General features: G+C 49.3%; 11 protein-coding genes across 11 annotated transcripts; 7 read left to right on the top strand and 4 right to left on the bottom strand.

Moving 5' to 3' along the window:
* Window positions 1–20: 20 nt before the first annotated feature.
* FOMMEDRAFT_19367 (uncharacterized protein) lies at window positions 21–1293 on the bottom strand. Its single transcript, XM_007265594.1, has 6 exons — window positions 1178–1293; window positions 812–1093; window positions 633–724; window positions 490–549; window positions 391–432; window positions 21–332 (listed from the first exon to the last, which is right to left on the bottom strand). The coding sequence occupies exons 1-6, from the start codon at window positions 1272–1274 to the stop codon at window positions 228–230; spliced, it is 678 nt and encodes a 225-aa protein (XP_007265656.1). The 5' UTR covers window positions 1275–1293; the 3' UTR covers window positions 21–227.
* Window positions 1294–1404: 111 nt separating this feature from the next.
* Window positions 1405–3043, bottom strand: FOMMEDRAFT_19368 (mitochondrial carrier). Its single transcript, XM_007265595.1, has 9 exons — window positions 2921–3043; window positions 2842–2858; window positions 2818–2821; window positions 2505–2644; window positions 2293–2443; window positions 2057–2234; window positions 1848–2001; window positions 1610–1794; window positions 1405–1552 (listed from the first exon to the last, which is right to left on the bottom strand). Exons 1-9 carry the CDS (start codon window positions 2979–2981, stop codon window positions 1534–1536), a joined length of 909 nt encoding a protein of 302 aa, XP_007265657.1. The 5' UTR covers window positions 2982–3043; the 3' UTR covers window positions 1405–1533.
* Window positions 3044–3525: 482 nt separating this feature from the next.
* FOMMEDRAFT_167337 (uncharacterized protein) lies at window positions 3526–7647 on the bottom strand (the record flags this gene model as incomplete). Its single annotated transcript, XM_007265596.1, has 8 exons — window positions 3526–3945; window positions 4324–5207; window positions 5262–5348; window positions 5404–5699; window positions 5753–6200; window positions 6264–6515; window positions 6571–7158; window positions 7228–7647. The coding sequence occupies 8 exons, from the start codon at window positions 7645–7647 to the stop codon at window positions 3876–3878; spliced, it is 3045 nt and encodes a 1014-aa protein (XP_007265658.1). The 3' UTR covers window positions 3526–3875.
* Window positions 7648–7828: 181 nt separating this feature from the next.
* FOMMEDRAFT_106490 (UreD-domain-containing protein) lies at window positions 7829–8859 on the top strand (the record flags this gene model as incomplete). The annotated part of the gene is made up of 2 exons (XM_007265597.1): window positions 7829–8083; window positions 8148–8859. The coding sequence occupies 2 exons, from the start codon at window positions 7829–7831 to the stop codon at window positions 8799–8801; spliced, it is 909 nt and encodes a 302-aa protein (XP_007265659.1). The 3' UTR covers window positions 8802–8859.
* A 116-nt stretch (window positions 8860–8975) lies between these two features.
* On the top strand, window positions 8976–12094 carry FOMMEDRAFT_167339 (Sec39-domain-containing protein; the record flags this gene model as incomplete). Its single annotated transcript, XM_007265598.1, has 3 exons — window positions 8976–10916; window positions 10975–11134; window positions 11194–12094. The coding sequence occupies exons 1-3, from the start codon at window positions 8990–8992 to the stop codon at window positions 12092–12094; spliced, it is 2988 nt and encodes a 995-aa protein (XP_007265660.1). The 5' UTR covers window positions 8976–8989.
* A 3274-nt stretch (window positions 12095–15368) lies between these two features.
* FOMMEDRAFT_133406 (uncharacterized protein) lies at window positions 15369–15838 on the top strand (the record flags this gene model as incomplete). Its single annotated transcript, XM_007265599.1, has 3 exons — window positions 15369–15457; window positions 15516–15717; window positions 15773–15838. 3 exons carry the CDS (start codon window positions 15369–15371, stop codon window positions 15836–15838), a joined length of 357 nt encoding a protein of 118 aa, XP_007265661.1.
* Window positions 15839–15894: 56 nt separating this feature from the next.
* FOMMEDRAFT_133407 (DigA protein) lies at window positions 15895–19713 on the bottom strand (the record flags this gene model as incomplete). Its single annotated transcript, XM_007265600.1, has 10 exons — window positions 15895–16413; window positions 16474–16804; window positions 16858–17780; window positions 17835–18032; window positions 18084–18251; window positions 18303–18550; window positions 18602–18706; window positions 18759–19458; window positions 19509–19642; window positions 19701–19713. 10 exons carry the CDS (start codon window positions 19711–19713, stop codon window positions 15895–15897), a joined length of 3339 nt encoding a protein of 1112 aa, XP_007265662.1.
* A 188-nt stretch (window positions 19714–19901) lies between these two features.
* On the top strand, window positions 19902–22356 carry FOMMEDRAFT_121548 (phosphoglycerate mutase-like protein). The gene is made up of 12 exons (XM_007265601.1): window positions 19902–20035; window positions 20097–20103; window positions 20153–20234; window positions 20292–20362; window positions 20416–20740; window positions 20800–20828; window positions 20889–21220; window positions 21272–21330; window positions 21382–21527; window positions 21583–21812; window positions 21861–22041; window positions 22097–22356. The coding sequence occupies exons 1-7, from the start codon at window positions 19965–19967 to the stop codon at window positions 20973–20975; spliced, it is 672 nt and encodes a 223-aa protein (XP_007265663.1). The 5' UTR covers window positions 19902–19964; the 3' UTR covers window positions 20976–21220; window positions 21272–21330; window positions 21382–21527; window positions 21583–21812; window positions 21861–22041; window positions 22097–22356.
* A 141-nt stretch (window positions 22357–22497) lies between these two features.
* On the top strand, window positions 22498–23139 carry FOMMEDRAFT_83219 (uncharacterized protein; the record flags this gene model as incomplete). The annotated part of the gene is made up of 1 exon (XM_007265602.1): window positions 22498–23139. The coding sequence occupies one exon, from the start codon at window positions 22498–22500 to the stop codon at window positions 23137–23139; it is 642 nt and encodes a 213-aa protein (XP_007265664.1).
* A 263-nt stretch (window positions 23140–23402) lies between these two features.
* Window positions 23403–26638, top strand: FOMMEDRAFT_106499 (LCCL domain-containing protein; the record flags this gene model as incomplete). Its single annotated transcript, XM_007265603.1, has 9 exons — window positions 23403–23456; window positions 23511–23529; window positions 23596–23817; window positions 23872–24020; window positions 24077–24182; window positions 24851–25289; window positions 25346–26201; window positions 26253–26492; window positions 26546–26638. 9 exons carry the CDS (start codon window positions 23403–23405, stop codon window positions 26636–26638), a joined length of 2178 nt encoding a protein of 725 aa, XP_007265665.1.
* Window positions 26639–26804: 166 nt separating this feature from the next.
* FOMMEDRAFT_19372 (uncharacterized protein) lies at window positions 26805–27855 on the top strand. The gene is made up of 3 exons (XM_007265604.1): window positions 26805–26986; window positions 27046–27602; window positions 27658–27855. Exons 2-3 carry the CDS (start codon window positions 27087–27089, stop codon window positions 27763–27765), a joined length of 624 nt encoding a protein of 207 aa, XP_007265666.1. The 5' UTR covers window positions 26805–26986; window positions 27046–27086; the 3' UTR covers window positions 27766–27855.
* The last annotated feature ends 30 nt before the right edge of the window (window positions 27856–27885 follow it).

Raw genomic sequence — 27885 nt, forward strand, 5'->3', positions numbered from 1 at the left:
ACGCGCACATTATTTCGTGTGCGAAAACAATAACACTATTATTGCATGTCAAAAGCAAAAAAGTAAAACAGGTAATCAAGATGGGGAGTATCTGGAAGATCATAATGGTATGTTACAACAACAACAGCAACACTAAATCCCATAGATGTGAAAGTAGAAATCAGCATTCATAGTTAGGTGAGTCGTTTGAGAGGAGTGGTGGGGTGGATAGAGCGAGGCGAAATCGATTATTCGCTCTTGTTATTCTCTTTCTCTTTTTCCTTACCCTCTTTCGCTTTCTTGGCTTTCTCAGCTAGGAGACGCGCTTTCTTGACGCGTATTGTGAAGTATGTCTACGAAGTGCGATGAGTCAGGTGGATGGGGAGAGTGGTGGATGGAGAATAAGCGTACCCCCATTGAGAAACCGACGAGGTTGAAGAAGGGTACCCATAGCTAGTCGAACAGTCAGTTCATACCGCACAATCATTGGATGTTAGTTAAATATCGTACCTCCTGAGGAAGGAACTTCTGTGCAATAACCATTGCAAGCGGCGACGTGATCCAGGTCATCTACCAAACAACGGTTATTTTGACATACATTCCAAGGTAGAAAATGCCAAGAACGTGAGGGGAAAAAATGGTGGGGAACGTACCCGCATGACGGACATGAACCCAGACTTGACTGTACGGACGACATCGTCTATTGACTTTGCGCCATTAATGATCGCCATCGACGCAAGGTACACTGTAAAAACAACACAAAATTAATCAATAAATTTAAAGTAAAATGATGAGATAATAAGAAGCGTTTAGAAATAAAACGCTAACTCACCGACCGACTGAATCGGCGCAACGAGCAAATTACTCGCAAGTATCTGCGCAACACGCGCACGCGCACCCGTACGTCCCGCAAACACCTTCTGAAGCAATCCAACGAGGACGTGTCCCAGAGGTGCCGACACGAAGAACCCATACACCGCCATCTTGAACGCCTTCACATCTACCTTTGCGATAGCCAGCGCATGTGCGACGCGCGGAGAAACTTTGGGCGGCCGCTGGACGGGCGAGTTGGCGACGTGTGAAGCGAGCACTTCTTGTATGAAGCAGAGTGCACCTATATGTGAGATGTAGCGCAGGACACGCGGCCGCGCCTAGTCAGTATTACGGCCTCATTATAAGTCGAAGTCTGGGAACAGACCTGCGGTGATGGCTTTGGTGCGCAAGGGATGCGTTGCAAGCTGCGCGACGTATGCCGCTAGCAGCGGATTCGGGCCTTTCTTTGCTACAGTGCTCATTGTCGTTGCGGTGAGTAAATGAGTGAGTGCTTGCAAGTCGGCTAACGAGAACGAGCGTTGTGCCTAAGTAGAAGCGGAATGCTCCGAATGTCGATCACGCGAGCATTTCTGATCTTCTCCCGCTTTCACAGCCGTGTCAAAATATATTTGTATGTAATTTTTAAGAAAAATAATAGACGTCTAGAATACTGTCTAACAACAACGAAAGAATGACGAAAGGTGAACGAAGCAGTCGTGCAGAGTCCCAGTCTCAGCAGCTTTACTGCCTTCCTTTGACCCTACAGCCAATCAGTCAGTACAACCGTGTTACCAGAACCCGGACTGACGGAACATACCAAGCCTTGACATAATCAGCGAAGGAAACCATGCAGATAGTTTGCCAGATACCAAGCCCAATACGAGGTGTCACTCCTCGGTACAGGCCCTTCAACCCGTTCTCCTTGTAGATGAACCCGAGAGTGTTGAAGATAGTCAGCTTAGCAGGCCGATTGGCAGACATATTCTTGGACATGGATTGCATCTTATCACAAGTTAGCACGCGTCGACTTCCCAAGATTGAAAGTAGTGTATCACCTCAACACGGACGACCTCGATCGGCTGGTTCCACGTTGCGAGAGCGCCACCTATCGACGAAGCCAGGATCTTGTCAAGAGCACCGAGCTTGTCATTCTCAGTCTTTCCACGGATTTTCCGGATGGTAGCCTCTGCAAGACGGGCAAAGCCCATACTAACGGTGTGCTACATCAAAATCGTAATTCTCGGCCGCATCAGATCAAACTCACCGTGAGCCCCAGTTCGTGCACTGGCGGACTGCCACCGCATTAACGCCCTTGTTAATACCAGCAATACCTTCTCTGCGGTAGATGTCCGCGAAGACAGCCCACGTCGACGGCGGCTTGATGCCCGCAGCGGCCTGCTTGTGTCGTGTGATTTCAGCTGTTTTCATGCATGTGCAGAAACCTGAACGACAGCCGGTCAGGCACAGTTTGCCAACAAGGCGTAGTTGTGTGTAACATACCCATCGTCGCATAGGCTTGTGCAATGCCACCGCCCATTCCCCCCAGAAGTCCGGCAGCTGCGGGACTTACACCGAAGCTCGTAACACCGGATTCGATCTCCGACGCGGTGAACAGCAATACACCGCCCTTCGTCGACGCCTCTATCCAAGCCTAGTATAGTCTTGAGTGCCACATCCGTGGCATACGGAATCAAAGCTGAAAAGTTGCGTACCCATGGAATGAGCCCCTGGTAGAACCCACTGATGCCACCGCGACTCCAGACAGTCCGAAGTGCCTGTAACATCGTCTCACTTCGGTTGGCCGCCATCTGGGTCTTTATGACCTCTAAAGGTTGACCCAACGTCGTAACCTAGTTGTAAACACCTTTCTATGAGATTTTGCCAGAGAACTATGATATTTAGAGCCAGCTCACCTCCTGTAAGAAAAGAAGTTAGTGATCCGCTTTCGTAGCACAGTAAAATCAAAACTTTGAACTCACAAACTGTCATTTTCGTGTCAAAACGAATGTTTAGTTAGTTCAAAGCCAATTACACGAGAATGTTTCTTACCATGTTCATAATCGCGCCTGAATACCGTTCCGTTAGCATCCCGAAACGCGGAGATGGTAAGGTTGGGGACACAACTCACCGACAGCAATATTTGACCAGTTTACGCCCTTCTGGCCTGGTTCCCTTGCCATTGGTGCCATGTCTAGAGACGTCGACGCGAAGAAATGGGTACGACTTTTGAAGTTGTGGGAAGGGAGGAGGAAAGGAAGAGAGGAGTTAAAAGAGCGGAGGATTGAGCGGGACGCCGCTTCAAAAGTTCTAAAAGTGATTGGGGAAATCAGTCCCACGCAGATCCGCTACGCGTCCGACTATGCAAAAAATCGTCCCATTTTCTTTACTTCCGTTCTCATTGGACCCCAGTTGTTTCACGCAGCCAATTAGACCTCTAGTTGCATCGCCGCTCCTCTGGAATCGTTGCAGTACAGTACATACAGTATAACTTTACATCTATGAAGCCTTGCTATTTGTTTCCGAAAAGATCCAATTATGTCATACGCATAAAGGTTAAAAGACGCGTCTGGCATATTCAATTTCGAATCGAGTTTTATCGCGGCAGAATACCAAACCTCAAATCGCATTCAGCGTATCAATCTCGGGCCAGAATAAGCACACCACATCTCAATCCAATCAAGGAGTAGATTTCCAAAACAAACAAATGACTGATAAGATTAAATGGGCCTGTACGCTACCTGCCAAACGGCAACACCAAGAACAAGAAAAAAAGATGTGCTACATAGAGGGTATACGTACGTACACGCGTGAGGTAACGAAGAAGGATGAATCGATGTCGGTGATCGTGAACGGTGAATATTCTCGTTGAAAAAAGCAGTGTAAAACGTTGGTCTCCACTCCGGATATGAATTGAACGATGAACAGTTGAATGAATCGAACACGACGAAACAATGAGGTTAGATGCGAGGACGAGCATGGAGGTGATCGTGAAGGGCATGCATGGACGAAACGTTTGGTTCGGACGGTGCGAAGCGACGCCGAAACGGGAGAGATTCTCCATTGAAAGCTATACTTCGACCAGGTTAGGCGGTGGCCTGACCCAGTTTGTATTTCTCTAGTTGTTCCGTAAGTTGACCGATGTCTTCCTTCAACCTAGATGAAGTAAATGAGCCATGTGAAATCAATATCGCTTGCACACGATGAAAGAGTTATGAAGCAGAATAACGTGCAGAATAACGCGCAGAATAACGTGTAAATTTATCAAAAATGAAGATGCGGGTGAGTAAACAGAAAATGGCGCATATTTATGCATGAGAAATACATGTGAGAAGAGAGAAAACATATTGAAGACAGCAAGAGGACAAGAAACATATGCGAACAATACAGGTGGCATGCGAGAATCCGGTTACAACAAGTTTGGAAGTGAATAATTTAGAGTAAAGTAACAAGTAGTCCGTGTATCAAACACGGAAAAGAAAACGGAGCTTTGGAACTTTGACTTGAATAAACGCTTTTAGAAGCTTTACGTACCGCGTAATGACATCGTCCTTCTCCTCCATGTCCGATTCGAGGTAATTAATCTCCATCGATTTACGGTCGACTTCACCCTGCAGTTCCTCGGTCCTGGCGACCGTCTTGCCCAAGTCATCACGTAACGTGGAAACGTCTCGCTCGTGTTGTGCTTCGAGGTCGCGAACCTTCAAGTTATGCGCCTCGTGTAACTTCTGTAGATCCTCCTTAGACACGGCAGCCGACTCTGTTGGAAGGACACCGTTGCCTTTGCTCGCAGCAGGAGCTGAAGCCTGAGCAGCAACAGTTGCTTGCAGTGTCGTAAGTTCACCCTCCAGATCTGAGACGCGGGCGGACAGCTCGGAGTTTTCCTTCTGCAGAGATGAAATTCCCGCCTCGTATTCAGTACGCAGCTTGGTGGCTTCCTCAGCGCGTGTCTTAGCAGCACTTTCTAACTCTTTCGCGTGGTTGTTTGACATCTCACTGATTGAATCCTTCTGCGCAGATAGCACTTCTTTCAGCGCAGTGGCTTCATCATGCGCAGATGATAACTCTCTCGTTAGGCGAAGCACTTCTGCTGCGTGCTCAGATGCAGACGACTCAGCAACAGTGGCCGAAGCCTTCTCTGCCTCTTCCAATTGCTTCTTGAGCGCCTCGATCTCTTGTATAGAGGACGTGAGTGATGCCTTTGCCTTTGCCAAGTCATCCTGAGTCGCCTTGAGCTCAAGGGTCTGGTTGTTGATCGTCTTGTCGAGTGACTTGACTTTGGCTTCTAAAGCCGCCTCGTGTTCCGCCTTGAGGTCCTCGATGAATGATTTATGTGCGGCATTCAGCTGATCGATCATTTGCTGCGATTGGGTGCGCAGTGCATGTAGATCTTGGGCGTGAGCATCCCCAGCCTCCGTCTGAGCAATGACATTGAGTGAAGCTGCAAAAAAAGAATCACTGCAAGGACTAACCTTGGCCTTTTGAAAAGCCTCCTGCAACAGCTGGTCGTGTTCCTCTTTAACTGCGTCGACCTTAGCGGCGTATTGCGCTTCTTGGCCCTGCAAAGTGATATTGTCAGATATCATCTCCTACGTAAGGGAAAACAAGACTTACAGCCAGTTCATTCGCAAGGCGTGAGATCTCCGTCGACAATTCAGCCGCCTTCTCGGTGTAAAGTTTCTCGAGCTCATTCAGTTTTACTCCGTGAGCGTCTTCAGCAGCCTTAGTGTCAGCAAGAGCCTGCTCGTAACGCGCAGCAGCGCCCGCCAGCTGCTCTTCAAGCTCCTTCAGTTTCGCAGATAGCTTGTCTTGTTCACCGCCTGCGATCTTTAACGATTCTTCATGCTGCTGCTTGATCTCGACCAAAGCGCGTTCATGCTCTCGTCCTTTTTCTTCGCTTCGATGAGCGCCTGCTCCGAATGCGCAGTGAGGCCTGCAATCTGCTCTTCCAAGGCTTTGATACGAGCAAAAGCCTGCTTCTCCTTGTCTTCTGCCGCGTCTGCCGCGTCCCTAAGTTCCAGGATCTCGACCTCAAGTTCCGAAAGCTTGTTCGCGTTCTCCTCCTTCTCAGTGTTGAGAGTCTCAACCTGTGCAGCAAGTTCCTCAGCACGAGCTGCAGCACTCTGCAATTCGCATATCTTCGCTTCAGCTTCCTGCTGCGCAGCTCCGTGGGCAGCGGCAAGTGCACTGGTTTCAGCCTTGATTGCCTCTAGGTCGGCTTGAGCCTTGAGTAGAGCCTCGTGTTCCACAGCAGCAGCGGCTGACGCTGATGCAGCTTCAGTAGATGAAGCCGTCAAGGCCTCAATCTCCTGCTTGGCGGCCTCATTCTCATCCGTGAGAGATTTGAGCTGACTCTCTAGCACCTGTATCTGTTCAACCTTTGATACAGTCTCATGCTGCGCTGACTCGAGCTATAAATGAATAGACGGAAATTTCAGCTTGGCTAGTAGTACAAGGAACGCGATGTCACCGACCTTGGAGTGGATTTCATTGAGTTCATTCCTAACTCCATCGATCTCAGAACGAAGTCTCTCCACTGCCGCTTTCTCGGCATCCAACTGCGCTTCGACCGTACCCTTGGTTAGATTCAACTCGTCTACTGCTGCCTGTTTCGAACGGGCTTCGGCGATGGCAGTATCTAACTGCTCGCGAGCTGACTTCAGATCATTTCGAAGAGACTCCGTCTGTTCTGTTTGAGCCTTCAAGGACGCCTCTGCATCTTGGAGCTAAAAGAATATCTCAGTAACCCGAATTATGTGTTATTTGTAAAATCCAACAGACCTTCTTCTGCAGATGGTCAAGGACAGTGGTGTCCTCCTTTATCTCTCTCAGCGACGAAATAGACCCTCCGGCGGTAGTCCGCCTCGCGGCAAGAGGGGGCTTTGGACCCAGGGAAGAGCGCCTTGCCGTCGAGGGAATGCCATCTGAGATAGCAGCACGAGGCCTGTTCGCTGAGGCAGGGTTACCCACAGAGCCAGAAGGAGAAATGACAGTGCGAGTAGTTGTCCTGGATTGATCTGGCTTAGGAGCTGGGGACGAAGGTCGCCTCCCAGTCGAGCCCACTAAAGACGGCTTGGGCGGGAGAGATGGCCTACGTGTCGCAGTGGTTTGGGAAGATGCCAAGGAAGACGACGCTCCTTGCCTAGTAGACATAGCAGCTTTGATTGTCGTTGCAGGAGCCTTTGTGGTAGGAGCTTTCGATGGTGAAGCAGGTGTCCTAGATGCCGGAACGTTCGCTGTACTCGTAGACTTTCTCAAACCAGCGGCAACGGCGGGCTTTGCAGTCGCAGAAGAAGCACTCGCGGCTTTTGATACGACAGGAGAGGCGGCTTTGGTGGATCCGGCACCAGTAGAGCCCGAGTTGATAACCTAGGCCAAGCGCACAGAATAATCTTAATATAATTATGAAGTAAATGTGCAAGAGCATGTCCAACGCACCTTCTTCACGAGTGGAGCAGACCCGGTTGACGGCCTGCTTACTTTGGTGGGTGATGCCTTCACAGCTGCAGGCGTTGTCTTCTTCACTACCTTGTCAGTGTCGCCTGCAGGTTTCTTTGGCTTGACTGTGCTATTCTCTTCACCATTCTCCTTGGGCACGCCTGATGCATCCCCAGTGCCGGCAGCCGCAGCACCGTTTTCATGAACTGGTTCAGGTGTCTTATCCCGAGTACTGCCCTCGGCTCCATTGCCTTCAACCGCATGGACTTCATCTTCGTCATGCGTGGTGGACGTGTCGATATCGCTCGCCTGGACCGGGTTACCAGAGTCTTCGGACGTCACAGCAGCAACGTCTTGATGTTCCTGCTCTGCTTCGACATCGCCAACATTTGCAGGGGGAGCGACCTCGACGTCTGACATGTCTGACGGGAGCCGACCAAGGAGAGTGAACGAGGTCGAGGGACGCGCGCCAGTATGTGCTGGACTAAAAGTCGCGCGTGTCACGACATCTTGCTCGAATCAGCACTAACAATAGTAGCCGGACAGCCTATTCCCTTTCTCAAGCCTCAAGCCTCGTGTTCCTCGTTGCTCGCTCGTCGTCATGAGCGTCAAAACTCCTCTTAATGTCGGGAATGTTGCGGGCTCGGGACGGATTGGTCTTACTCTGCACGGTCGCCAGGCAGTCTTCACAGAACTATCATATCGCTACCCTCTGAAATTACTCTCGCCTCGTGTCACCGAGCCTACCGTCGCTATCGCGTATGTCTTGACGTATGGAGGTGGCCTTGTCAGCGGAGATCGAACTCATCTGCATGTCGACGTCGGCTTGGGCGCATCGCTTCTGCTTCTTACTCAAGTGCGCACGAGCTTTCCTTGCAACTGGAACGTGTGCACTTTATTCATGTTGCAAATTCTTCAAGGGCTCTACCAAGGTCTTCAAGCATAGGCCTGGTGCTAGGCTCGCTAAAGCTGCAGAGGAAATATCGGACACCTTTGGTGCTTCCACTGTCCAACGACTAGAAGTTCATGTACAGACGGACGGGCTGCTTCTCCTCTTGCCTGACCCAATAACGTGCTTCTCTGCTGCCTCATACAACCAAGTCCAGACTTTTCACCTTGAAGACGGTGCTTCAGTAGTTGTGCTGGACTGGATCACTTCAGGACGAATGTCAAGAGGCGAAGAATGGCAGTTTTCACGTTATTATAGCGTCAACGAGATTTGGGCATGCAAGAAAAGGGCAGCTAGGGACGTTCTATTATTGGAGGGTTGCGAAGACAATGCCAGGCCACTAAAGGAACGGATGGGGATATACTCCTGCTATGCAACGCTTTTCCTATGCGGTCCGAAGTTGCGAACAGTCGTCGGGGCATTATCAGCGGACTACCATGAGATATGCGTTTACCAACAATCTTCTCCCTCGGACTTGCTTTGGTCAATGAGTTGCATAGAACAAGGATGTGTTGTGCGAGTAGCCGGGATGACAACAGAGTCGGTAAGACAGTGGATACGGACGTCTTTGAATAGGCTTGAAGAGCATGTAGGAGCTGACGTACTCGGAAAAGCATTCCTGTAGATTCAGAATAGGAGTGTAAGAAGATAGATAGATTATTTTAATACTGCTGGAGCAGCTGGACTGGACTGGATATATGCTGTGCATCTATTTCAAGCGACTAAACACGTGGGACCACGGGAGCGTGATGAATTGAATGGTCAAGACGTGTCCGACGCGCCTCACCTCATACTGCTCACTGCTCACTGCTCATGGCAGAACACGACCTGGTTAAACGCTGGCTTTCTCTACGTGATGACCAAATCACTGAAGACCTCATCCAAGAGCTCTTATCCCCAATTCAGGATGACCTCTGGGTAACTGCTGCTTGCACGGACCGAATACTCGATGACGTTGACGCACAGCGCGCCCTCATAGACCTCGGCATCCAACGCACAGACTCGGCTATTATTTGTGCTAGGGAGATCCTTTCGACATCACAGGCTGACACTGACAGTTCAAAAGCGTCGCAGAAAGCTCTTGTTGAATATTTCGCTGGACATGTCACCGACGCACATCTATGTCGAATTCGGTCGGAGTTGCTGAGCCGTCGCGATCGTTTACGGACGTTTGACGAAGTCAAAGATAACGCAAAGCCTACACTGCTGGAAAGCTCGGAAAGTGACTCAGGTACCAGCGAAGAAGGCTGGGAGGATGATCCATGGGCAGATGGTGACGCCGAGGCAGGCCCTTCGTCCAGACCCATGAAGCCGTCAGCTCCTCCAATACCGCTGTCCGTTTTCCTCACGGAGGAACTATCTATCTTGTGCTTGGCATTAGCATCCCAAGCGCAGTTCCCCTCCCTCAAGGCCCTAATTAACCGTTACCCCGCCGATGTGTTTCCACTTCGATTCGAAATAATCTCTCGGATACCCCTTTTCATTGATCCCTCCAATTACCGCGATCTTTTACCAGCACTGAATTCTGAAACTAGGAAAGAGTCTATACCCAAAGGAGCGCCATGGAGAACTGACTTAGATCTCTCTGAGACTGTCGACGTCAGACATGCCCTCTCACAAGTCGATGATTCTGACGAAGCTTCTCTCAAAAGTCTGGACAATGAACAGGCGTTTAACCTACAACCCGAGCCTCTATCTGTCGAAGAGTTACTATCATGGTACAGACGACGTGTCGAGACCATAATTGCATCGACCTGCATGGTGGACATAGCACTTAGCCTTGTCCAACACGGCGTATCACAGGGTGTTATTGGTTTGGATGAACTCGGCGAAGACCTTACATTGATTTCCCGCCTTGTATATGACGCTCCTGGGTCTACCGTCTCCACAAGCGAAACAATCACACTTTCAGAATGGACCTCACTCGAACCTCGTGATATCGTTCGTCGATACCTCACTCGCAGCTCCCCAGACACGATTGTCAGCGACGTTCGGAGGCTTGTCATGCCCTATCTTTTCGTCTTAGAGTCACGATGTGAACGAGCAGGAACACCGGATCCAGAGTTGGTGAAACGACATTTATACGACTACGTCTTAACAGCAAGCCTTAACATGGTCGTACCGATATTCGAAGCCTCAAAACCGACCCAACCTACTTCGCAAAGGCTAATATCGAATGATGATGACCTTGCGCGCCTAGCACTGGCTTGTCTGTATGGCAGCGACAGTCTCACAGACTGGACGAGTATGAGCCGAATATTTGAATGTCTTCCAGCATGGAACTTCGCAGCTGAGGAAGATGAGGCAGACACGACAGTAGCCTCCCTCAGTGCCTTCCTCGTCCCGTCTACGGCTCGTCCCCAAACATCACCATCCGACCTCCTTATGTTTTTCAAGCCTCTACCGTCACGTTCCCTCTCACGAGCTCTAGACATACTCGACGTGCACCTCGAGTCCGGTGAGATCCTGTCGAGATGGGGCGTACCCGTGCCGTTGCGCTGGTTCCTCCAAAGTGCGCATGATGAAGCACAGCAACGTGCTTGTGCAATGAAGATGGCGAGACAGACGGACGCTCCCGTCGGAGACCTTGACAGCGAGGACATCTGGTTGTCTCTGTTGGAGGATATGCTCAAGATAGCTCGGCCTGAAGAATCGAAAACAGATACCAACTCTGCGTTTGGCACGCTATCTGGAGACGCTATCCGGCAAATCTTCTTTAGAGGACTCTTGAGTACCAGCAGTAGGTGTTGAGATAATTTACATTACGTCTAGTTGACTAAAGTTATGTTCTGTCGCAGGATTTGCAATTGCAAAACAAATAATCAAACCGCGACACGGCGAACGATTGTTGGATGCTGAGACGATCGAAAAGTTATGTCTGGACTGTTCGCGTGAATTCTACGATAACGCAAGTTCGGGTAATTACAACTTCGGGGACATGAAGCTTGCTTATGACTGGTAAGCCCTTCATACTACATCACCTCATGATATATACAATACTAAGCAATTCAACCCAGTCTATCTGTCGCCCCTCAAACATACATCATCCAAAAAGAACGCGAGTTCATAGAAGCAACCAGCCGAATCTCCTCTTTCAACGTCACCTCTCGTCCAGGTGTACCCATCCTACCCATCGAGATCCGCCTAACAAAGGACAAACTCAGCCTCGTCTCGCGCGTTCTATCAAGCAACGAAAGTGCTTACAAGCACGTCGAAGTTCTCCTCGAGTTGGTGCGAAAACTCGGCTTCCGGGACGACCCACTAGCAGAAGTGAAGACACTCGCGATGGTTGCTGATACAGCACTCCAAGCGGAAGACTTCACGCGTGCGTTCGAAGCTAGTGAACGTATGATCAACGCTGTGCTACGGCTCCGGCAGAACGCGCCGCTCGGTGCAGATAGCGAGCAGGTACGAGAGGCGGTTGAAGTTTGCTGGGTTGCTTGTTATCAACTTGGTAGACAACCTGAAGCGAAGGATGTCGAGAGGAAGATATCACTCCTAGGACGTGCACTTGAGTTATGCCCACCGGATAAAATTGTTGACATCCTCACATCGTGGCGGAAACTCGAAGCAGAAGAAATCGAACGACGAAAAGAGAAGACAACCCTTCGGCAATCTCAGAACGGAGGTGACAAAAAAAACACTGACCGAATGAGAGGCAGGACTTCAACATCAACACTATCGGCAAGGTTGCAGAACTCACTGCACATGCCATCTCCAACACTTCCCAGTGCCTCTGCACTAGCATCAAACACCTTCAGTCGCGTAGCAGCTGCATTTCCTTTCGCAATACACGGCCGATCGAGCGAAGAAAGGAGTCGGAGCCGCGAAGCTAGCCCAGACATGCAATCCCAGGCACGCCATGCTCTTCGCAAAGGTGTTGGATGGCTTATCGGAGCAGAAGACGACGAATTATGAAGAACTGTTAATAGTATTGCATGCATAGTAGTAGTAATCTCATCCGCTAGTAATTAAATGGGATTTTTGGAATACAAAAGAAGGGATGCTAGCTGGCTAGTCGGATAGTCAGAGAAAAACAAGTGTAACCAATAAGCAAAGATAGAAGAAAAATAGAAGTCGTAATTAAACAGGTACAAGATCCAATCCACGACAAACGCCATAATGATAATGAAGAAGAAGCATGTCTAGAAATACTAGTATGAATGGCAACAGAATATGCGCTAAAAATAATGAGTGTCGGGAGCAAATGGGTATAAAATTAATAAATCTAATAATAAAAAATGGCCTTGCGCGGTGGAAAGAAGGGAATGCAGGAGTTGAATAAATAGATATTGACAAGAAACAAGGTAGTGGGTGCCTCAGCCGTCATTGCCACTAGCAAATCTGGCGCCATGACCCGTCTTGGCTCTCGGACGGTGAATAACTCCAGCGTTGATGTCTCTCCTCTCTCGCGTCACAGGCCCTCCTCTACCGCAAGTCTCGCAGATATCACCGGTCCTTATATCGTCAATCTCAGCCCTAAGATCACGGATCTGCCCTTCCAGTTCCCATATCTGCCGCTGCCACGCTTTCCGAGACGTTCGTATCTGCTCTTTTAGAGCAGTAATAACTGCTGATGGATTCTCAGTCTCTTCAGAAGAGTCATCAAAGCCGGGCCCACTAAATCCCGCATTCACAGGCGACGGAATCAAATCACTCGATGCAATCGTCGTCGGGGAAATCAGTGACGAAACATCCGCATGCCTTGGGCTTTCTGGCCTGGGCTCTTCTGTCAACAGGTGATCCGCAAAGTTCTTCGAGAAGAAGGTTGATACAGGTCTCAGCTTAAGAACTTGAAATTGCGTTACGTCTGCTGGTGCACTGCTCGGCATCTTCGGCATCGCTGAAGGATGCAGAGACTTAGGAGAATCAGATCTTCTTGAAGAAATATCCTGTCCTGGGAAGTTCACCCTCGATGGAGTGGAGACCTTGATGGACAAGGTAGGCGCGGACTTTTTCATGCGTGTGTCATCCTTGTTCTCAGCAGACTGGGGGGAAAGCGATACTGCGGGGACAGGGACCCGGTGCGTACTTATTTTGGGCTGACGAGCTGAGGCAGGAGGGTGCAAGTTGTCGGCCGACTGGGAGAACATTCGTGTCTCCGGGGTTGGTAGAGGAGGTGGCAAGCCATGCGTTTTGTCTTTCTCCTTGCTGTTGAATAACTTCATAAATCCACTCCTCTTCGAACGGAGCGCCTTTCCCGGTGGCAGTCCACCGGAGCTGAATTGCCTAGGGCCAATGGGAGAAATAGGTACGGATAGCCCTTCACCACCAATCTTATGGCTGTCCGTGGGGAGGGGCATCGCATACATCGCCTTGCTTGCTGCACTACTGGACCTAGTTCTTTGAGCAAGGTCATTCTGCATCTTCTCATCACGACTCGCAGCCGCAAAAGGTGCAGTGCCGGTGGTCGCACTTCTGCTTCGTTCTTTCGCACGAGCCTGCGCCTGTTCGAGACTGATAAGGTTATACGGAGTGGCAGCCGCGAAGTCGTTGTTTCCGACCGGTGTTGGCGCACTGATCGGTCCTAACTTGGTCTCCCTCTTTGATCGTTTCTGATTCTTGTATTTTTCCGGCTCAAAGGTAACGTCTTCAGACTTCGACAAGTCAACTCTAGACGTGGACGATCCTAATGAAAATTCAGACGTAGGAGATGTAGATGTTTCCAGTCCAAAAGTGGAGGCCAATGATGCGGATGCCGTCGAGGACGAATGAGTAAGCATGACCGTCTCTTCGGAGACTGCAAGCGTAGCTACTGAATCACTTGGCGTAAGTTGTGCCCGTCCGCGGTCCGATTCTCGTGCGTCATGATCGGATAATGTCCTAGCAGGCTCACGAAGGTAAGCGGGGAGAAGCGCCGGGTTTGCATAAGGATGTGTGTAGACGCTATCATTATCCGCAGTAGGTATAGGAGATGGAGAACGGGTCCGATGCATTGAAGCCGCAAACTCTGACCGAATAGGGCTAATTGAATTACGTCGACCAATTGAAGGAGAACCGTGTACCGAGGGCCGTTCAGTGTAGACGCGGGAATGAGGACTGGGGTGAATGGAGTATGGCGAAATCGCCCCAGATGCACTAGCAGGTCCAGATGCTGATCTGTCACGACTGACGGTGAGGTGTCCTACAGACAGCTTGTGTGGTAGACGATTAGTTGAGGAGACTGGTGCGACGGCCAATGATGTCGATGACATGGAAGCTTGAGCGAGGGCTCTGATGGAATGAATGTGCATTGATAAGCCGAACAAATTCCGAGACCATACAAAATCGACTTACAGGACCGCACTCCGCGATGAGCCACTAGCGGCTACGCTCGAAGTGGTATCAAATGATCGTTTATCTTTGTTCGGGAAGCTGGAATCAAAACTCGGCCTCGGAGCGGGAGATCTGGAGCCAAAGCCGAGACCACGCATGACTGCAAGACCAGGTTTTTTGGTGCCAAAGATGGACCCATTATCGTTGCCACCGTCGTCAAATTCTTCGTCCGAGAGGCTGTCTTCACCCTCCTCCCAGGGCGCACGACTATGCACGCGCATCTTGGGACCCATGAGGCTAAGTCTGGTCTCCGGATCCTCGTCTTCTTCTGGATTTAGATTGGGGTCTTCCTCTTGATCAGCAGTGCGAGAGGCGGACTCGAAGTATGCGTCAGTGTCCTCTGAGAGGTCGAGCGAGGACGCATTGGGATCTTGTAGGCGCTCCTTGGGGGAAAGTGGAGGGTATATATCGTGTCTGTCATCATAAGTGTCGTTGTCGTGAAAGCGGGGGAAGCGGGGGACGGGGGCTGTGGGTGTTGTACGGTAGATGTTGTTTTCAAAGTGGCTATATAGTGAAGGAGAGTCTGAACGGTCCGAGAAGATAGAGTAGCGTGTGTGGGGCGAGGGCACGTCTGCACGTTGTGCGCGCTGGTCGAGGAGAGCGCGGACGTGTTCTGTGTCACCTCTTGCGCCCGGCATGGCGATTGGGAGTCGGACTGTGAGGGGGGAAGATGGAGAGGGGCAAAAAACTGGCTCTAATCTAAATGCAATTGACTGCAAGTAGCACCGAGCGAGTTAGGGATCGGCCAGCTCCGACGATCAGAACGTGCTGATCGCTATCACGTAATATTATAATTATCACCGTTTTCCTCCCGCGACACTACTGCATGCCCGTCTCGTCCACCTCCGCACAGCAACACATAACCGCTAGTCGTGACATGGACTCTGCTGAGGCTCTTCCGCTCGCCCCGTCGGCGGGAGGAAGACAGTCGGGCAAGAGCTGGAAGACGCAAAAGGCTGCGTCACGGTTAGCTCTATCACTTCTTTCTCTCACACCTAACTCCGTCTGATTGGCCTCTCCGTAGCCGTACACATCTTCCAGATGGCGTGAAAACTAAGAAGTGGGAGGAAAGGATGCAGAAAACAACGCGGGCAACCGCAGTCAAGAAGCTCGAGTCAGAGTTGAAGGCAGAAAAGCAGGCCGAAATCCAGCGGCGGAGAGAGATCACCCTAGAAAGGAAAAAGGCGGCTGAAGAGCGCCAGCGACTTGAGGAGGACAAGGCAAAGGTGCCGATTCTATTCACTGACTTGCGCTTCTGTGTTTTACTCACTCTGCATGCAGATGGGCGCTCGCAAGGCCGCGCGGTTAAGACGCAAAGCAGGAAGAACGAAGAAAATAAACCAGTGATGTTTGAATGAGCAATAATTTACATGAACTGCAACGAAACATCGGTGACAACAACCTCAAATCTGCCATGAATCATCGTCTTCGCCCTCCTTAATGAATGGCTTGTCCAGGCCAGCAACAACTCCCTCGCACAGCGGGCACGAACCGGCCAAAAGCTCGTCCAATTCCTCTCGTGCCTTCTCAGCCTTCCGTGCTATGTCGTTCTTTTCTCCCTTCTCTCCTGCGCTCCATATGCGGTCCAATCCTATTCTGTCCAATCCTGTTGACCACATTCCCGCGGTGATCACACTCGCCAATGATTCTGGGACAATAAGATCCCGCAGCTTATCTCCCGCCGAAAGTATATTCCGGCCCAATGAGTTGGCGGCCCTGGCACCGTTCTGTACAGGTGCAGCGAAGCTGGCAGATAAGAGTGTCCGTTGAGCGGAGATACGGGTTGTTGGGTTGGTCGGTAGTCCTGGGACTGGAGATGTAATAGAAGCTCGATCTGTTGGAAGCTGCTGGGCAGTCTTCAACAGTTCGTTCTGCAATGCAATCATTCGGCGTAGAGATGCTGCGGGAAGATATTCTTTGGCCTGTGATTGTGATGTTAGTTTCGCGTTTGCGCCAACACGAGTAAAATTAAAGTTACTGACCAGGCTGATGAGACAGTCGACATGGAATGTATGCTGGCATGGAAACACATAGAACTGACGTGCCAGTAATGAGAATTGGCATTCCGTGCATCGGTCTGCAGCGTCAATAACGACGAAGCGGTTCCGTAAAGCAGTTATGTCTGCCTTAATCGCTTCCGCATTCTTAGTCGTTTCATCCATTTCCGCCTTAAGAGCGTCGATATGTGCAGAATAACCTTCTAGAGCGGTACATATTTCCTCTTTGAAATCATCAATAACAACGAAATCAGGGAAGAACGGAAGGATGTCTTCGATCTTCAGTAGGTCGGTGCTGTCAAGGAATGCCATCGCGCTGTGAAGATTGCATCAGCAGAGTTCGCCCACGTAGTCAGTGGCGGACCGTACCTCTTGATGTCCTTCTTATCTTGGACAACGTACTTAGCGATCTTCAGCCACAATTTCTTCCTCAGCTGCTGATCATCTTCCGGCATCTCAGCATTGATCTTTGCCAGCTCTAGATCTCCCTTTTCGAGTGCAAGATCTACACTGTTCTCGTAAAGACCCATCTTTGAATAAATGTGTACGCATGATCGCGTTTTACCTGCCCGAAGACACAGGCGCAATGCATAATCGAGATCGTAGTACGGCTTGTCGGTAATCGGATCGACCGGTGCGGTAGAAAGAAATCGTAAGAGTAGGACTTCATCATCGTTCCCTGACGGTGGACATGATACGTGCAGCGTGATCAGGAGGTTGTGAATTGTCGATGCTGTGTTGCCTTGTGAGAACACGACGTGATTTAAATATCGGACAGCATGGTTCGGCTGAAGTGGATCGCGCGGAGCGTCTGAAGACAGTGATTGTGTTCGCAGCAACGCTGGTACGAGTCGGAGAGGATCAAGTGCTGGTTGGCGAAGCCAAGATTCAACTGTCTCACGGGGCACTTGCCGCATGAGAACAGGGGCAAAACGGTAGTATAACTCGAGATTGGACTGGCGACTGATCACGTCAATCGCCTTTGCCCACTGCTCTTCAAGGACCCAGTGCTCAGCAACACGTTCCAGATCACCGACAAGCGTCGCATAGTGAAGGTATATGTCAGTTCGTCCGTGACTTTGAATGAGGTCGTATACTGTGTTAGTGTCCAGGTCAGATTTGTATGTTTCAAGAAAGTGGCGCATTTCCTCTTCGACAAGGGTGAGAGCAGTCCTGAGATCTTCTACATCGTGCGACACAGATTCCGAAGCGGCCACGTCCTCGAGCTCATTGCATCTGGATAGGTAAAGCTCAATTAGCCATGTCGCAAGCATCATTCGTTGTGTAAGGTCCTAAGTCATGACTCAATGAATGTCCAATCCTTTCGATACGACAATTATACGTACATTTTTTCTTGTCCGCTCCAGTCTCGATATCAGATAGTAGCGTAACGCCTCTCGTTCCCCTGCATCAATGAGACTCAATGTTACTTCTTCGAAGCTAGCCGAGCTCTGAGCGTAGCATTGAGCAGATTGTATGTAGCGACCATCCTTAAAGAAGCGTTCCGCCTGAGCAATAAGGACTTGATCCCGTTGAGTAGCCATCTATCATGCAGCTTAATTAACAAACATTGTTATGAGCGCGTTAACCATTACCTTCGAGTATCGGAGCGCGATGTCGAATTGGCCCTTCTCAAGATATACCCGCCAGATATCGCGAGCCTCGTTTGCAATGTTTAGTTCAAACAACGACGAGTCTGTGTATACCCAATACGTTTTCCGAACAGGGTCTGCAGTGATACCCCGCACTTCCTCGTTAGGTTTCTACTTTGACACATTGAGAGTCGTTAGAGGTTGAAGTGAATAGCTACGTACCAGAGGGATTGTTTCCTCATATGCTAACGCATCATTCAGGGTACAGACACCGACTACGCGGTCCTTGTACAGCAGAACGAAGTGGAACTCCGTAAGACTCATAGCTAGTGGTTGCAGGACAGAGGACGAGCTATTCTTTGGACTCTGCGATGGCGAGCTGAGGTCCGGGAACGGGAGAAGTTGTGCAGAATCGACGAAGTCATCGGAATTAGCGGAGAGATTCATCGACCCGTGATAAATACCTTGGGCTTTAATGGCTTCAGTGCATCATTCCAGAAACAGTGAGTAAATTCGCAAACCTGTCATCCAAGCCATGGTCTTAGGTAATGACTGCGCTTGGTCCGAGTTAGGAGTAAAGAAATGCAGTTCGGAGTTCTGCGTCTCTCCAGGAAGTTCAAGGATTTCTTTTACGATTATGAGGAAATCACAAATTAACTAAGGAGGTGATTTTCTTACTTGGTGCGGTATCGCGATACTTGGCAAACAGCGGAGCAAAAAGCCTGTTACTGTCTTCCGATCGCCTGTCCAAACTTCCTGCAAGCTGATATATCCGTGATGGTGTCGTTATCACCACAGTGGCGTATTTTGGTTCCAAGGGAGGTAAGAGTTGGAATTGAATACCAGTAATTGGTGGTCGTTCTGGTAATGAGAATACGGGCGACACATAACGTTCCTGTGATTTGAAGAAATCCTCTTCAGCATCCAAGAGCGCTTCATGCACCGTTCCATTTCTTGCTCCTATCAGGAATTCCCGTGACGAGGTTGCGTTGGACGCAGAAAGTAAACCAGCCTTGTTCCAAGCAATGCTCTCGATGACCATCTTGAAGTTCTTGAGCTGCTTAAATTTCTTCCAACCCCGAAACAGGTACCAATTCTCCCCTTGTGCCGAAGTGACGATAAGATGCCTGCCTGACGGATCGAGGAATACTTTGTACAGCGTCATTTCGTTCGGTTTACGCTGAATTGGAATCTTCACAACTTGTTCGGGTCGGGACAGCTCAATAATAATGACGAGGTTGTTGGAGAGACCCATCACGAGAAGATCAGAGGAAACGGCAAGAGAGACCAAAGGTGCCGGTGGAGAGTACTGCACTCTGCCGAGCTCAAATATCGGACCAGACGATACAGGAACGTTTGGATATTGGCCGCCATCAATCTATAGACAAAGTTAGTACGCGTCTTGTATGACTGAAATTCAGGACTCACAGGGCTAACAAGGCTGTCTTCACGTTCGTCCGTGTCATCGTATGGAGAGGGCTCGAACCCTTGGTAATCTAGCCTTGGAAGGTTGTGTGCAGCATGGGAGAGATGATTGGACGGCCCTGTAGCATGTTCGACAACTACATTCAAGAATTAAGTTAGCTGTTTTGATGTGAACGGGACCGACAGAACACGTACATTCGTCAAACATTGCTATTGAGCGAGTTGTGAAGTATTGAAGACGAGTGCGGCGTGTCTACGGAGTACGGACTACGTATAGTGCACGCGTGTCACGGGACTGACGAGCCGCGAATCTTTCCTCAGGCTCGCCGTTTGCTGACCGGTTCATCGGATCCCGGCTCTTTATAAATACACCCTGGGTCATCCTCGACCTCAGACGTCGCCCTCGTCCCAATTTCACTTTAGCATCCATCGGACAATTGTCGCTCGACATTATCGACCATGTCTGATTCAAGGCCCATGCCCCGACTTCTCGTCATTAGACACGGAGAAACCGAATGGACTCTCAACGGGCAAGTTGGCGTATTACTTCTGTCTGAAGCATTGACTATTTACACGTTGCCCTTGGTCCAGGCGTCATGTCAGTCCGTCCTTCTACAATATATAATATTCTAACATGTTTTCTCAAGACTGGAAGAAGTGACATTCCGCTTACTGCTAACGGGGAAAATATCATCAAGGAACGTGCCCCAGACCTCGTCGGCGACGACAGTGAGTATATGCACCACATTCTTTGCATTCTGTACTTGACCATTGTTTTCTGCGTAGAACTACTTGATCCCGAGTATATATGCTGTGCTTTCGTCTCACCTCGAATTCGCGCTTCGCGCACTTTTGAGGTAAACTGTCCTAAAAGAGATGTTTGATTTCTGAATTTAACGCGACAACACAGCTCCTATTTGCCAACGTCCCGAATCCACCACCGCATGCCATAACTGAGGACGTTCGCGAATGGGATTACGGTGATTACGAGGGCCTAACACCTGCACAGATCAAAGAAAAAGACAAGTATTGGTCCATTTGGAGAACAGGCTGTCCCGGAGGGGAGAGCGCTGACCAGATGACTAAACGCGTAGATAAAGTCATTGAGAAGGTTCAGGAGATCCATAAGCAGTTCCTTCAAGATGGCACAGGCCGACGCGATGTTCTTATTGTCTCGCATGGTCATTTCAGCCGAGTCTTGATATCTCGCTGGGTCCAATTCCCGATGAGCCTTGGTAATTTCCAAACTAGTTGTCATTGTGAACCGCGAAATGAATTGAGATCATTTTTACAGGTACACATTTCCATTTCGAACCTGCTGGAGTAAGTATATAATTTTCTTTTACCGAAGGCCTTACTCATATGATACATTCTTGGGATCAGATCGCTGTTCTCAGCTACAACCACCGTAGCCTCGATGAGCCCGCTCTATGCGCCCTGAACTTGAACGCTGATTATAGATCGTTATGATTCGGAAGGCATTAGATAACAACGTTTAAAGAGGCAATAAGTTGTAGAGCATGAAAGAAAGCATCATTCGATAAAGCTACAGAAGTTTGCGATGAATGCAGTAACAACATGTACAAGAATGAAAATATAAAGGCCGATTAATCATTTTCTTCCCTCGAGATACGTCTGAGACGACGGCGCACATCTGATTCTGGCGAAGATTGTACGTGAGGCGAAAGTTCCTCATCGCTCTCTTCTTTGACACGCTGTTGGCAAACATTGAGCTATAAAAACATTGCTTTGGGAGTCAAACTTACCGAAGACCTGCGTTGCATGCGCGTCACGGTACTTGGACCCTCAACAGGGGATAAATCACCTACTGTAGCATTAAAGACAAGTTCAATCATCCAGGGTGGACTCTTCATACCTTTTTCTTCCTCCTTTACCATAGTGTCCGCCTTGCCTCGCACTATCGATGGAAGAAGGCATCCGGCAAGAATAAGTGACGCCACAGTGAAAAAGGTTATGGCCGCTGTAGTGGCAAGGGTAATGGGGAAAGCTGCCACGATACGTCTATAGAGTGGAGAAGCTCAGTAAAAGACGCTTCAGATTTCTTCACATTACATGCCTTAAACCTCGAGGGCGCACAGCGCCAAGTAAGGCAGCATCGTAAACGCTCAGTTCACGTCCTTCACCGTTTCCCAGTGTTTTCCACCCGTCCCTGCGTCCAAGCTCGATATGGGCTCTTACGCTGGACGCACTAGTAATTAAAGACGTGGCAAATGGTACTGTTAACTTCAAGAGACGTGGTGCACGGGATAACCGTAGAAAACTGGACGCCGGGGGCATAACAAGGACCTCCGAGAAGTTAGCCTTGTAGTGTACCACGAAATGAGATGGACCCACTGGTTTCCGAATGTCTACTATTGTGGCATTCGCGTTTGTACTGACTCTCAACGAGGCCATAAAATTTCCGAGAGCGTAATTCGCCTCGATGGCTGGGACAGTAAGCTGAAGTGTAACTTCGTATGGCTGACTTGTCGAGAGAGAAGAAATTTCGACGTCTCCGTAGGGAATGGTGCCATCTCTAGCAGGATTATGAGCTCTGAGACACGCTAGCACTGCACGAACACAGAACGTACCCAAACTGAAGATAGACAGGGAGTGACCAGCCGTGTGGAACGCTAGACCAGACTATCCATCCCGCAACGAAGGAGAAGAGGAGAAGGACTGGTAATGCAACTAGGCAAATGAAGACTGGCACGAGCTGCGGCGACCACGACCTAAGGTGAGTCAACGCATTACTAGATAGGGAGGTAAGCAGTTCGATTAAGCGGTTGTTCGGAGCAGCCTGGATGCGTCGCGGACTGTCCGTAGAAGCCATAATAAAAGATGCAACACTTTTGGAGATGTAGACGAGACGAGACGAAGCGGCGGAGGCGTATGACGCGCCTTGCGTATAAACACGTGTTCTCTCTCGTCAATGACGGATCACGGATGCAAATTACAATTTCCTTCATGCTCATACATTACAGTAACGAGTATGACCTCAGTCTCCGATCCGCGTTCACTTCTGGGTCTTTCTCCCTTCGTGGCACCCTTGCTGGAGTATCTTGAGCAACTAACACGATTGGCGAAAGCCGATCAAGTACCTGCGCCAGAGGTCAAATCTTATTCTGATGCCCTCTATCATAACTATTATACTTTGGGCATAAGTTTAATGTTTGTGGCCAACGACGGCTCGAAATCCATCAAGAACATCGATGCACGAAGCGAGAAACTAGCGCTCGATAGTATAGACATCTACAATCCTGAGATAGACGACGAGAAGAAAGATTCTAAAATGCCGAGCACGGGTTTGAGTGCCCAGACCTACTCAATATATCCTGGCTTGCCCCTCGTACTTTCGCTTCCACCATCGACGGACGAGCAGAAGGCGAGGCAGGAGGAGATCACACTATCCGCATTGTCGACCGGAAAGGATATCGTGGGTGCTCTGGGTGAACCTGACAGAAAGGGAGGCGGAGCAGGCCCGTCATCCGGATCGATTGGCATCTGGTGCGAGTGGGCGAAGGATGGAATTATGGTCGAGTTCGGAGGACCAAATGCTACAGGACCGCAGGCTTGGGAACGAGGGAAAGAGGCGAAATGGAAGGTTTTGACATTATTCTGGAGGAAAACATAGCGAGACTAAGAATCACAAGCGTGTTCGAAGAAAAACATGTGTACTGTTACCGGGTAGTCTTGCAATATTCACATTGAATACCTGTGACGACAGTTCTGATACCTGGGCATTTGGAAATCTGATAAAGTTGAGTTGGCAGACGGACATAGAGTCAGACTGCATATATGCACGTGAAATCTCGATTTAGACCTGCGGGCGCTGCTATAAGTGGGCTCGCCCGTCTCCACAATGAAATACTCGGTACTCCTCCTAACTCTTCCACCATGGCGGCGCCTCCTGAAGTCAACACTCTCGATCTTTCTGGCATGTTTATTATGGTACGTGGTACTGCTGCCAGAGTGTAAACGTTCTTGTCCTAATTCGCGGTGAAGAACAAAACACTGAGCGATGGTTCGTCTCTTCTCTCACCGTCGCGAGAATTAATCACAAATATCTCTCTTCTCTCTTCTACTGTAGATCCGGATGAGATTCTCCGCTTACAGGGCGTTAGCTGGTTCAAACGCAAAATCATTAGCACTATCACTATAACACTCTACGTTAGCCATTATAAGGACGACGAAGGAAAGGAACATATTGATATCAGGCAAATTGGATCAGGAGGCTTCGAGGGCAATTTCGAGCGACGCATCGTTGATTGGACCCTACGCAGCACCGAAGATCCATTGTTTGGGGCAGTCGGTTAGTTCCATCTGTTATCTTTCGATGACGCAAGTTGAAGAAGTAACTCCATAGTTGGAAGGTCACGAAGAATCAAGGTCGACGACTTAGAATACGAATGGCACAAGGAAAATTGGTCCGCCGACACAATTGAGAATTGTGCTATTGAATCATATGTGGAGAGTGATACCCCAAAGAGCGGAACAACCTGGGTTGCTGATCAGGTACGAGAATTAGTGGGAGCAAGCCTCTGAGTATGCGAACTAACTATCCTTCACAGGTATGGGGATTCTCGGAAATCAATAGCGAAAGAAGGTACGTTAGGAGAATACACTTTACTGGCCCAGACGGCGAAGATCTTCATCGTGTCCTGGTGTATGACTACCGTAAGTCCATTTCTCTTTGACCATTTGTGCGCTCATTCACTATTGCCCGTTATTATTAGAGGGACCAAACACTCGTTCTAATGACGCCTAGCCCGCTGTCACCCACATCACTGTAGAATTGTAATGCGACAACCCAGATATAAATTGATAATATGATATGCATTGTCAATACTAGGATACGTTGTTTAAAATCGGATGACATAAGCAGACTTTGGGCATCATCGCCTTGCCAAGGTAACTAATCGCTCACACGACATACCAAGATGCCTGCAACAAATTGAGTTCTCATCGTCCCTGCTTCCGACTCTCATCCCAGTTACATGAGTGCTCTGGAATCCAGGTCAGACTCTGCAACTACAAGGGTGAGCTACGATGGCCGAGAATCGACGTCGCGTAAGCTCGATGATGAAGAGCGTGCTCTTGGTAGCAGCGCGACACCCGCCAACGCCTCTCGGCCTAGCTCACCTTCTCAATCTGCTCTAACTACACCGAGGTCTCTCGGTGAGCGTCTGCTTGTTCGGACGCAGTCGCAATTTCCTCGGCTGTATGTCTACGCCAGGAAAGCCGCCCTTTACATACGTGGACCTCGCCCAAAGGTGGACCTACCAGGTCTGTATGCATGACCAAGTATCGGGACATTGGGAGCGTTCTTACTCTTTCACCCATAGATCCAACGCCTGTCCTTAACAGATCGTACAAAATACGAGGCCGTACCGTAACTCTCGGCCTTGAACAACCTGTCTTGCGATGGACGCGTCCCTTAACCTCGAAATGGCTTCTGGCATGCCTGGTGGTCGCGTATATTATTGCACTGTCCTTCCTCACGAGGACTGGGTATTTTCTGGTTCCTTCTGATTCGTGGGTGGGATGTACGGCGACATACTGGCTGGCAAACGATGGATGTGGCCTGAATGGTGATACCTGCGGACCATTTGATAACTCGACATTCGATTTCCGCTGCCCAGCACAGTGCACCTCTACAGTACTTGCAAACCCGAGGACAATAGGTAATATACAAATCGATAATGTTCCCGTCATCGTCGGCGGAGGAGACGACAACCGTACTTACCGTGGAGACTCCTTCATATGTGCTGCTGCGGTTCACGCGTACGTGTTTGCCTCATGCGGTACTTCACAGTTAATAATAACGGAAATTTTCTCAGAGGCTTGTTTGAGGACTCTCATGGGGGATGCGGCACCCTGCAATTAACGGGGAACTTCACGAACTTTTTGGCACTCGCTGCGCACGGCTTGATGTCGGCGCCCTTCCCAACTATTTTCCCGTTATCGTACCGCTTTAGCCAGAATACGTCCCTTTCGCATTGCTTGGACCTCAGAAACCACGTGCTGGCCTTCAATATAATCGTCACTGCTCTCTTATTCCTCGTCTTCAGACCGAAGCCAATAATCTTATATTGGTCCCTTGTTTGCATTGGCTTTTGGCATATTTCACTATATTCGCAGCCTCAGGGATTTCCTCCGCCGCTGGATACTGCATTTGGAATATTTCTTCCAACACTCTTTTTCGCATATGCATTCTGGCGTCTCGCTTTCCGCTTCGTTCTCCCAGCCTTTTCTAATGCACCGCTTGAGAGGGCAGTGTGGTACCTTGCTGCCTTCTGGCCTGGCGTCCTCCTGAACATCGTCACAGACAAGATTCCAGTTGATCGTTTGGTTGCTAGCGATATAGACAAAAGGCCTGGGGCATTGATAGCCATCATCATCATTGCCATCGTCGTCTTTGTTATCGTTGTCAACCAGATTCGGGTGATTCGCAAAACCGGGTGGTTGCCGAAGTATCTCGCCTGGTACATCGCTGGTGGATTGGTGGCACTGGTCCTGTCACAACTGCCGAATCTGACATTGCGGTTGCATCATTACATCTTCGCGATGGTGATGATACCTGGAACAGCCTTTCCAACACGGTTATCCGCTATTTACCAGGCATTCCTACTAGGAATGTTTCTCAATGGTGTCGCTGCATTTGGATATGATTCAATCTTACAGACGGCAGCGGATGTGAGTCGCTCAATAGGTATTGCAGTAAACATATGCTTAAATCTGTTTCAGCTGCAAAGAGATGCTCCCCAGGGATCAGCACTTCCGACCTTCCTTACAAACTCCACAACTTACAATTCATCGATTCCTCTTTTAAATCAGACAATATCTTGGGCACCAATTCCGGACGACGGAAATGGGTTTGACGGTTTTGCGTTACTGATTGATGACGTTGAGCGTTTCACGGGTACTGCACTTAATTTCTCGCTCGCATCACTGCAAGAGGGCATCCCTCACTTTTTCCGCCTTGCTGTACGTCAGGAACATGCGTTCTGCCAGATCCACTTGCTGATTTTTGTATACAGTTCCAAAAGGCCGGAGTGAGCGGTGACTTCACTAAAGCTGCAACGTTATGGCCGAACGGCTCGTGGGTAAATCCTCTTCCGGGACCCTCTTAGTTAATTTAATACACTTTATTATTTTGTTTCGGACTGCGGGTTGCATTTGGTTGGAATGTATTGTTACCGTATTTGGATGAATATGCCTCATCTGCAATTTCACATTATATAATCCGTGGATTAGAGTTGTCGCTTGCGGAATTGCCACACAGTCACAGACCACATTGGCCTCCACCGGCCAGGCCAGGTCAAAACTTACTTATGAACCCCATGTTGAGCCGAAACGTCTTGGTCCCCACCACCATCTGCTAGTCAGATATTCTCTTTCATAACACCATCTGCCTCGGACCGATCTACCTTTAGGAATGTGCTCTACACCTCGGAAACCTAGGTTCGCTGAGCCGCGACGTAAGGCCTTTCACTCCGTTTAAGCAGACACATGCTGATGTGGCTTAAAAACTGGCCAGATTTTGAATACCACCGCGAGTTGAAAAGATGGAGTTGTACCATGTGCACGCCGAGCCTAGTGGACGCGGAGAATAACAGCATGACTGTTCAAGAAGCTCTAAAACACGAGAAGACACTCAAACACAAAGAGAACGTGCATGCTCGGGAGGTATGGAACGAGCCACCCGAAGTTAATGACTGGATAAATGGAGATGGGGAACTCGTTGAGGGCCGGGTGACGGGGTCGACGCAGTATGTCGACCACCAAGGCGACTTCATTCCGTTCTGGCAAAAATCAATTGAAGCCGCTGAACATGGCGTAACACTACGATTTGAGAAATACTTCAGCATGCTTAAGGAGAAAAGAGAAGAGGAGAACTGTTGGAACGTCGAGCTCCCGTCTTGGGCTGTAGAGCCCCTGGAACGGGTGGACGATAAAGATCGTTCATTCGCGTCGGATCGTCGACGTTCGTCGATATCTGACCATGGACTTAATCCCGACGAATTAATTAAAGAAGTTGCGGAGAGCTATCGTTTGAGCTCTGAGCGAAAGGATCGCTTGTGCGCTTTTTGTAAAGTAAGTGCTATCTGCAATGTCCTTCATCCTGTGTTGCATTAACTGTGACGTTAAGATGCCTACGAATGAAAAGGTGAGGCATATTAACGAGCTTATTGATGCACTACGCGGATCGCACGTTTCTGCGCCGATTCAACGCGGAAGAGGGGGGTTGGCTATTTAAATCTTCATCCGTTGATGGACTTCTTAACACAAAGCCAATGCGTCTCCTTTGTAACGACTTGTTCATGTGTATGATTCCAACGAATTCTTTTGTTAGTATAATATCTGAGGTTTGAAAGAG

Source organism: Fomitiporia mediterranea (genome assembly GCF_000271605.1).
Source record: "Fomitiporia mediterranea MF3/22 unplaced genomic scaffold FOMMEscaffold_5, whole genome shotgun sequence".
Taxonomy (NCBI): Eukaryota; Fungi; Basidiomycota; class Agaricomycetes; order Hymenochaetales; family Hymenochaetaceae; genus Fomitiporia; species Fomitiporia mediterranea.